The sequence below is a fragment of the Montipora foliosa genome, chromosome 3 (assembly GCF_036669935.1).
Source record: "Montipora foliosa isolate CH-2021 chromosome 3, ASM3666993v2, whole genome shotgun sequence".
NCBI lineage: Eukaryota > Metazoa > Cnidaria > Anthozoa > Scleractinia > Acroporidae > Montipora > Montipora foliosa.
Window position 1 is genome coordinate 61593210 of NC_090871.1, and position 10000 is coordinate 61603209.

At 41.4% G+C, this 10000-nt stretch overlaps 1 protein-coding gene across 1 annotated transcript in view; it reads left to right on the plus strand.

Annotated features, from left to right (window-relative positions):
• LOC137996199 (uncharacterized) overlaps nucleotides 1–10000 on the plus strand; it is a 260410-nt gene that overhangs the window by 106168 nt on the left and 144242 nt on the right. The window contains exons 64-71 of the mRNA XM_068841623.1: nucleotides 1–537; nucleotides 1570–1797; nucleotides 2718–2799; nucleotides 3791–4044; nucleotides 5197–5745; nucleotides 6256–6635; nucleotides 7195–7381; nucleotides 8572–9117. The exon at nucleotides 1–537 is cut by the window's left edge and continues 18 nt beyond it. Coding sequence (XP_068697724.1) covers nucleotides 1–537; nucleotides 1570–1797; nucleotides 2718–2799; nucleotides 3791–4044; nucleotides 5197–5745; nucleotides 6256–6635; nucleotides 7195–7381; nucleotides 8572–9117 — 2763 coding nt within the window. The remainder of the gene's footprint in view (nucleotides 538–1569; nucleotides 1798–2717; nucleotides 2800–3790; nucleotides 4045–5196; nucleotides 5746–6255; nucleotides 6636–7194; nucleotides 7382–8571; nucleotides 9118–10000) is intronic.

Consider the following 10000-nt stretch of genomic DNA (forward strand, 5'->3'; position numbering starts at 1 on the left):
TCGACATTGTCGTTGCAGTTTCCCTTGGAGCTCAAAACATGCCAGCTTTTAAGAAAATAAGCTTAGAGTTCCTTGAAAAGCATCCCATCAGCGAAGCAGGCTACAGCTTTCTAACTTATAACTCTGGTGTTAAAACAATCAGCACTTTCCAGACCAAGTTTTTCTCGAACGGTCAAGTGAAAGACGTCATTGAGAGTATCCCTTCAAGAACAGGATCCAGTTCAAGACTTGACCTAGCATTAGAAGAAGCGAAGAAGTTGTTTACCATTGCATCGGGTGGTCGACCACTCGCGAAGAGAGTTGTTGTCATTTACACCGACAAAGAGCCCACTGGAGATGTAAGAGGTGCAGCTGCGAAGAAAATAGCCAAGGAAATGGAAAATGACGGAATTCAGATAGTTGTGATTGTTTTAAACATGACCGTCGTCCCTGAGACTTACGAAGTTATCACTCCGAACAGAGAAAGTGTCATTCCTACACATACTAAGGAAAAACCCAGGGAAGTTGTGGATAAGATTGACAACGTGCTGAAAGCAGGTACGTTCCGTTTAGATGGATTTTAGGGCCGTTGATTCACTGCGAGCACAGGTCGCTTTTCTTTTGCGTTCGCTGAGCTTACGAGTACGGGAAAACAGACATCTGCCATGGGTCGAAAGTCACTTTGATACATCCGTTGTCCACGACCTTGGACGGGATTATTCAAAGCTCATGTCCCATGATAAGTTTGCTGACTGTGACTTGGGCCCGCTGTGTTTCGCGCATCCTTTACAGTAATTCTGCTGTTGTTAAGTGAGCTCGTACAACATTTGAAGTATCACCTGAGGATTTGGTTGCTGAGTAACCGCCGCCCGTGCTCAACACAGTGAGTTTCGGCCTATGGCAGAGGTTTCTTTTCCGGTACTCGTCAGCCCAGCGAACGCAAAAAAGAAAAGTGACATCTGCTAGCAGGGAAGGCCGTTGAACATCTATTGGTGTGATAGACGAGTGATATGGTTAGTTTCAACTTTGAGTGAAACTCGAAAAATTTGGTTTATCGAGTGAGTTGATAAAGTAAATTATCATATGGCCCGTACGGCCTCGCGCGCGCTTTTATTGCAAAACCATTGGGAAAATGCCCGTATGAGGGCCGTACTGCTAGGAACACGTACTGCTCCGCGCGATGCAATTTTAGGAGATTTCGTTGCTTTTAAACACCCAAGTAATTTACAGCCAGAAAAGCAAATGCACACAGCATATTAGATAAATTTTCTGTGCAGATTTTTGTTTTTTTGTTTTGTCCTAACTTCATCTTCTGAGTGCTCTTAAATAGTGTGAAGAGCCCATATGAAAAATGCTTATTGACTGAGTTTAGGTCGGGCCGGACAGGAAAATATTTGGCCCGAGGTCATGGCGTACGGACCTGAAATCCTCACTCTCAACAAATGTGGACCAACAATTGCCTTGTGACTGCAATTGTCGTGACTGAGCTTAATGCTTCAATCTGTCATAAACTGCGACGATTATAACACAGACTCTTGGTTAGTTTTCATTTTCTTCCGGCTCAATTTGTTTGTTTGTTTGTTTTTTCAGGCGTTCAACCCACACCAGAGTTGGAGTTGTGCTTTGCATTCAGCGCAACGAGCTCCGATTCAAGCGAAACCTCCAAGTTAATGAGAGACACAATAGCTGAGATTATGGATAAGTATGGCTCTGTCAAACTGCACTACCTGGCCATTGTCTTTGGAAATCAAGCACAGGCTGTCATCACTGTAAGAAATCAGGACAAGGATCCGAAGACGCTTATATCCTACATCGACGGTATTTCTCTTGGTTTTAGATCAATTGGTAGAGTGGCGTTGTGCAAACATAATGTCATAGATAGATGGTTCATTCTCAGTTTATCAATGTAGGTTGTACACAGAAGCTGCATCTTTATTTCGAAGATGTTAAAATAAGCTGAATTTTAGCGGCTTTCAACGCAATAGTTGCCTTTAGTAGTCTTAATAGTTTCTTACAATCTTGTATATGTGACTATTTTTTTACTGTATGTAGTATGTCATTTATATTTAGTATTTAGCTATTAGTTGTCAAGCACTTTTATCATGACCTCTGGCGCGGGAGATCGGATGACCACTCCCTACGTTATTTGACTTTCATAAATTATCCTTATCTTTAAGAAAAGAAAAGGGCAAAAAATAGTCGAACTAACGAGTCATGTATTAACTCTCGTAACGTATAACGTGATTGGTTCGCTACCCAAGCCAAAAACAAAAGGCTAAACAATTAAAACAATGACTTAGACTCAGAAACAATAGAAGCTGCTTACAGGACCAAACAATAGCAGGTTACGAGAGCTGCTACACTACTGGAACTAACACCGTGCCTATACAGCATTAGGTAACATGATAACTAAATAATACTTACATGCATAACCTAAGACCTGGGATTATGAAAAGGAAAGGAAGACTATATTTATACATGTATTTAAGTATGTGTATCGAGAGCAATCCATATTTTAAAATTTTATATTGAGGAAGGTAATGTTTAAAGAGAGCATTCTTGAAAACGTTTTTTGAAGGCTCGGAACGGATACAAGGGAGGTAGATCGTTCCAAAAGTACCGAGCAATAATTGTTAGGAAGAATTTTGTAACATTTGTTCGGAGAAAAAGGGATGATTGTAACTGTTTTAGTTGCCGGGCCTATATCACTGCGATGGTGTGTTAAACTTTCATTTCAGGGGTTTCACTTCCAAGTGGCAACCCACGACTGGAAGTGGCTTTGCAAGAAGCGAAGAGACTATTTGATGAAGTGCCGACGAGGTAATGAATGAGTTTGCTTTTCTTATTAAATACTTTGGTGCAAAACCATGGTTAACATACTAAGGGCACGTTCGATTGACCGTATTCCGGAATAGGGAATACATGGAATCAAGAGAAAATGAGGAGACAGAGAGGGAGGCTCCCGGTCCAGCCCTTGGGATATGTCATGTCCACGAAAGTTATTTTTAGACGAGTGGAAGTCTTCCGAGACGTCCGTATGCAGGTCAACCTCGGTCTGAGGTTTGAAAGAAAAGCAAAGATTTCATGTAATGGCGGACGAAGTGGACTTGACGTTTGTGCATGCGGACGTCTCGGAAGACAGACTTCCGCTAGAACAAAGACTTTCGCTCGTCTAAAAATAACTTTCGTGGACATGACATATCCCGGCCAACGCCCTGAGCCTCCCTCTCTGTCCCCTCATTTTCTCTTGATGGAATCAAGAAAAAGTTAGAAATCCTTCGTTTTCGCGGAGATTCACATTAAAATTATCAAACACTTGCTAAAATGCTATTTGAAGCATATATTATTATCCTTGTGGCTTCAAAAGCGCCTGACATACCGTTTTAAATCACCACTCGTCTTATTCTTATTCCGGAATAGGGTCAATCGCACGCACCCTAAGATGGCTGGTGATATCATCTGTACTTTTTTAAACTTGCGAGTGGGGCAGATTGCCCGAGTGGTCAGAGCAGTCGACTTGCAATCCACAATTCCCGATTTGAAGTCCTGTTCTGGAAAGTTCCAGTTCATCTTCTCGACCGCGTTTGTTAATGACAACTGGTCTTCTTCCGAAGTTTGGGAAAAAAGCAAGGGGATACTTCGTGACGCTTATTAAATGCGTCTTGCGTCTAATTACAAGCACGCAATCTGCGCCAAGAGCAGTCTGGCAAAGGTCCCCTTCTCGCCAGAACTGCAAAGCACATTTAATCATTACATACAAAACGCATCACATAAATGCTACATTTTTATCGTTATCATTATTTCTCTACAGGCTTGGAGTAAAAAGAGTGCTAGTCGTATTTGTTGACAACAAATCTGCTGGTGACGAGAATGACTTGAAAAAAGTGGAAGCTGCTAAGGAGTTGTATGCGACGGACGTTAATATCATACCAGTTGCGATCGGCAATAAAGCCGATTCTTTGGAACTTGTAAAAGTGACTATCTATAAAGAAAATCTCATTGAAGAAACAAAAGAAGCTTCGCCAAAAGAACTCGCCAAGACGATTATGGAGAAGACTTTCAGTGGTAAGTTGCCAATCTTTAGGCCATCGCTGTGATAATCGTCAAATTTGAGAGACCGCGGGTAAACCCAAAAAACAGCTTTAATAAAAATAGAGAGATCTAGCATCATGTTGACGTCAAAAGTGACCATGTGACTATGATTTTCCCGCCATTTTCGCGTTTGTCCTGTTACTGTTTGCCGTTTCTACGTGAAAGTAGGCACTTTTGCGTTTGCTGTATACGTGGAATTTTCTTCTCGTTTTTCTTCGACATAACAAGTTGTTTATGCAAGAAGAGGAACCCCAAAATCATTTTACGGTAAGTCAAACAACGAAAAATTAGGTTTCGTAGATACAGATCCTTCATAACTGACTCCTTACCGCAATTTCTTCATGAAGTCACAAAACACGTAAAATTTGAGGTGGTAAGGATTTTCATCTTAGATCGTGTCTTTTTCTACAAACAATGTTTAAACAATAATAATAATAATAATAATAATAATAATAATAATAATAATAATAATAATAATAATAATAATAGATAATAATAAGGAATCATGTCAATAATGCGCCGATCAAATCGAAACTTCAACATCCCCTCCCCCCTTTCCCGGGCAAACCACGGGCATTTGACTATCCTTTGTTCCCGGCGAGTGGGGAATTTGACCTTTGCCTGCGTGGGGTGGGGAAAATTGAACCCCGGAAGTTTTAGGTTTCGAATGATTTTTTTTGCGGGCGCCGAAGTCGCTAACATCTATAAAACACGTGTTTGGACGACATGAAAGAGTTTAAAGGAAGAGATGTAGCATTTGTGAGCGATTGGCTTACAAAAAAGGTCTTCAAAAGGTCTTAATTAAAGACGTTAGGAGCCGACGACGATTGTTCTTTAGTAGGGTATGACAGACAAATCCGATGATAGGGTAGGGCAACAGAACACCATTTTGGCCCGAGGTGGGAGGGGGGGGGGGGGAATTTGAACGATCCAATCTTCAAAAGTTCAAATGCCCGGCTTTGCCCGGGGGGAGATGTTGAAGTTTCGAGTTGATCGGCGCATAATGAAGAATTCTTCGTTGCAAAAATGTTATATCACCGGTAGAGGACGCTGAGTCTTTTAAGGGTTTTTTACCTTGCATCTCTTATCTTCCCACTGAATCAAAATCTTTTTTTCTCTCCGTAGGACTCGCGGAGAAGAATGTTCCCGAAACTGACATTATCTTTGCCATCGCTGCATCCTCAAAGTCTAAATGGTGGGATAACTTAAAGCAGATGAAGGAGACCATAAATTCTGTCCTTGAAACGTATTCTATGGACCTGATACGCGTCGGTGTGATCGTTTTTGGACGTGATACAGAAGCGGTAGCCATCCAACACAGTTTAAACACGGATCTACAGACGGCTGTTAATAAGCTCATCCCAAAGATTGGAATTCCGGATCTTGACAACGCCCTCAAAGAGTCGCGAAGGCTTTTTAAAACCACTGGAAGACCCGATGCCCGCAAAGTGTTGGTGGTGATATCGGACAAAGCCTCGGACAGCACTTATAGTGACGTCAAAACAGAAGCGGATCGCATCAAAGAGGAGGACATTCTGCTTATCAGTGTTGTGATTGGTCAAGAGGCAAATGGCAAAGAGTTGGTAGACTTTACACCGTATAACGTCACGGAAGCAACGGCAGAGGAAGACCCTGATGAACTGGCCATGAAAATAATGGTGCTTGTATTGACAGGTGAATAGTTTTTAGTAATTCGAAGTGCTTTTGTTTTTCATCTTGCGTTATTTGTTCTTCTCGCTCTAATGGCGTCGTAATGTGACGTTTAGGGAGCCTTACCCATTGACTCTGGAGTGATCGGTATGTAAATTCTCTTCACAATTTTAATGAAATGTTAGTCAGACAGGTATTGAGAATGAAGATTATTATCAGTTTTAAGAGGTGAGATCTTGTACCCTGGCTGCCATGCAGAGGTTTTTCTCTCTCAGAGCCACGGAATAGGCGAGGGAAAAACTTCTGGCACAGGCCGTTGAGAACCTCAGTTCCATCTCCGGTTTGATAGACATCGAGAAAACTCAGTAAAAATGAATACGTGATATAACCTACCAATCAGCATCTTCGATTCCCACAGTACATTCGTCTTATTTACTTCGATGTCAAATTCAAAAATTCACATATAAAACTTCGCACACAGAACTCTGATGTTTTAGTTGATTGTATTGGATTCCGCTTCTCTTTCACATACAGATCCAGAAGTACCTGAAGTCGATCTCGGTTTTGCTATCAGTGTAACTCCAGGAGTGGCTCAACAGAAACTCAAACTCGTGAAGGAAGCTGTTTACGAAATGATCGATCGATATGGTGTCGGTCGATCGGTGCATTATGGTTTTATGGTCTTTGACTCCTTAGCTGTCATTAAAATCCCGTTCACTTCCGAAATTACAGACATCGCTGACTTGAAGAAAGCCATTAATGGTGCTATAATATCGGCTTCGGGTTCGTCGGATTTAGTAGCCGCTCTAGAAAAAGCGGAAATGTTGTTTAATGGTTCCAAACGTAGCCAGGCCAAGAAAGTTCTCGTCGTGATCGTGGACGGTAAATCAGTGAGCGAACCTGGTATAGTAGAGGTAGGTTATATGATCTTTTTAAAGACCTTGTAGATTGAGGCTTAGCGGTGCCTCCAACGGCACCTGTCGACTCAGTTTACGTTACTCGTTAATCAAAATTATAGCCTAGAATTAATTTTATCTCTTGCCTTTTATGTGGAATGTACAAAGAAGTTTAAAAGGAAAAGAATTTGTATTACTTCCCATATAATAAAAAAAACACAAATGCCCCCTTTAAGGATAATATTTGGCGACTCTAGCACGCGGCAGTTTTGTGAACTTCCATCTCAATGGACAAACAGTGTCGTGCGTGTTTTGGGGTCTGTAGTAAACGTAGATCCAAAGTGGGGTCTTGGATTATTGTTTTAAAGTACGATACCAGAATATTTTCTTGTCAGCCGAAAAGATTTTAAGTGAGCGAGAGCGAAAAACGCAATGTAAGACGCTTAAAAGCGTTGTGGGCGGGCAGCAATATCACCTTGGCAGTTCACTTAAATCAACCATGTTAACATGGAGTCTTTTTTCTCTTATGAATAAGAATTTCTCGTTGAAAAATCTTTCCTGTCTTTCTTGTTGTCAGAAAAAAGCAAGAGTTCTCGTCCACCAAGGAGTAACAATCGTACCAGTAATTATAGGAAGTGACTTGAAGAAAGAGGACATAAAGCCAATTACTGACGATGAAGACCGGATTTTACCAGTGAAACCGACAGATAAGCCTAAAGATGTAGCAGAGAATATCGATGAGCAGGTCAAGAAGGCAGTTAAAGGTAACGCACTTTTATTTGAGTTAAAGCAATAGGAATAATCGTGGAAAATCGACAACTAGGAAAATTTATTTCTTCGCCCGTATCAAATGCAGAGACAAGTGCTTTCCTAAAATTTTTTTGACGAAATTATCTCCAGCCAGTCACTTTGTTACGCCGTTACACACGAGGGTGTTAAGGGTTTTAAGAAACGAGGTCGCGATTCTTGGATAGATCGAAGCGACAAAAGGGAATGTTTTTAGTGTCGTGAAAATAAAATCAAAACTAAACCCTGAGTAATCGCAACAGATGTGAATAACGCGACGGACCAATCCGAATTCGAAATAGTTTACACTTGAATTTCTCAAAGCGCGGCAAAATTACGCGCGTACAAGTTGCAGTCGGTTTTAATTGGTAAGAAAAAACTATCTGACGTCACGACGGTCACGTTGGTGTACAGAACAATGCAGTAAAATGTATTTGGGAGTTTGACTATTAATTAATTATTAATTATGTCAAACCTGTGGGGCCGTTTTCTATTGTTTTATATACCAACATGGCCATCTCATCGCGTGGATGCAAACCAAGAATATACCATATTCGTATTCTCAGTTTTGGACTGGAACTAGCTTGCAATGGAGGCTAATGCGGGGAAATCCTTTCAAATGCAAATACTTTTTAATATATTTCCCCGCATTAGCCTCCATTGCAAGCTAGTTCCAGTCCAAAACTGAGAATACGAATATGGCCTATTGAAGAGATGTGTTTTTTAAATGTCGACTCGGGGATATTCGGGAAAAATCCGAGCGTTGCCGAACAGGAGTGGCAGCTATGGCGTTCCGATTACTTGAGAAGGTGCTCTCCCACTGTGTTACACTTGTGGGAACAAGGCCCGACTACAACCCTGTACATACATTCAGTTTTCGTGTAATTATCTAAAACGACAGTGGTGCACGTGAAAATGAGCTATTTATCCCCACTCCTCTCCCCCTCCTCGTCATTCCATGTTCATGATGTCAATATTGACCGGAGAGGGAGGGGGAGGGGCAAAGGTACGAGGTGGTCAGGAAAGAGAGTAATGCACAGGACATTCCTTTTGTAGGTCGAGTTGACACTTTCATTGCTCTATTACTGGAACTGAAATCGAAATGTGTAACATTCTCGCTAATTTTAGTAAAGGAGATGGTTCTGCTGTTGGCACTTTTTTTCTTTAGATCCTGCGAAATTAACAGAGGTCAACCTTGGATTTGCGATCAGTGCTACTTCACTGGACTCGACCAGGACCTTCAAGCAAATGCAAGACATTATCAACTCAATTTTGGAGCAATATCCGCCGGCAATAATTTATCACAGCGTCATTTCATTTGGAGATCCTGTTGTTCACGTGGACTTCAAAGCTAAGCTGTCATTGACCGATCTGAAAAAAGCCATTGACTCGATTGAGAAACCCGCGGGCAAAGCTTCGCTGGATAAGGCGTTGGAAAAAGCAAGAAGCCTTTTTAAGGACGCTGCGAAGAAAAGACCGTCAGCTCGGAACGTTCTCGTGGTTTTTGTGGACAAAAAGTCTGGTAGCGATGTGAACGATGTCAAGGCTTCCTCGAGATTGTTGAAAGGTGACGGGGTTAAAGTGATCGTCGTAGGCGTTGGAGGTGAAGTGCATAAACCTGAAATTGATTCTGTTTCGCCTACGTCGATTTTCACCAATACAACGGATTCCGCAGATTCAGTAGCCTTGAAAATTGTCACGATTGTTGACAAAGGTAAGAACAATCAACATTTTGATGTACACACGAAAATTGCATTTGTCTTTGTAATGTACAAAAAAATGTCAACTTGACTGACTTAGCCTGTGACCGACACCAAGGGGCCGAAAAGAAGCTTAATCAGAGCTAAAGCCTCGCCCACACGAGCAACTTTTATGTCAAACTAATTTTGCACGTGTGGATGAGACTATTTTCTCGAATTAAGCGTGGCAAACATACAGTAACCCATTAAAAGCTTTCTGGCATTTTTCATGTTGTATATAAAGCTTCCTCACCGACTGATTTTTTCTTTAATGGAAACGGCCTTAAAATGTGTGGAATGTTCAGAGATTTCTGTCAGCCTGGTTTTCGTTGTGTCTGTTCTGTCCAAAGTAATTTCTGGTGCGTAGACTATTAGTTATTGATATTGGCTGTCTTATACACGAGAGCAAATACATTCCTCGCCTAAACGGTTTGTAATGCAATTTGCCGTTGTGGGCGAGGCTTAGGGAAAAAACTGAAATGGATAAAACCATTCTAGACCAAAAGAGAGCCAACGTGCTTAGTGTTTTAGCCACTGTCAAGAGAGCGAATACTCATATTAAACTCTCTTCCGTTGGGAATTATTTAAAATATACTATTAGTTCCATATCACACTTTGTGGTTATTTCAAGGACGACACTCATTGGTCAGTTGGTGTGAGAGTAGACCAGTAACAGATAGAGTATAGAATGAGAGTAGATGGTAACAGATAAAATAAGGGAGCTTACGCAACGAGAACGAGAACGTCGTCTTAAGATATTATTTCCCGTTAGGATAGGTAATCGCATGGGGCCGAGTAAAATTAAGGATTAATATCACGCGTGTTTTCAGAAGTTGCTGAAATTGCCCGAGTCGCGCA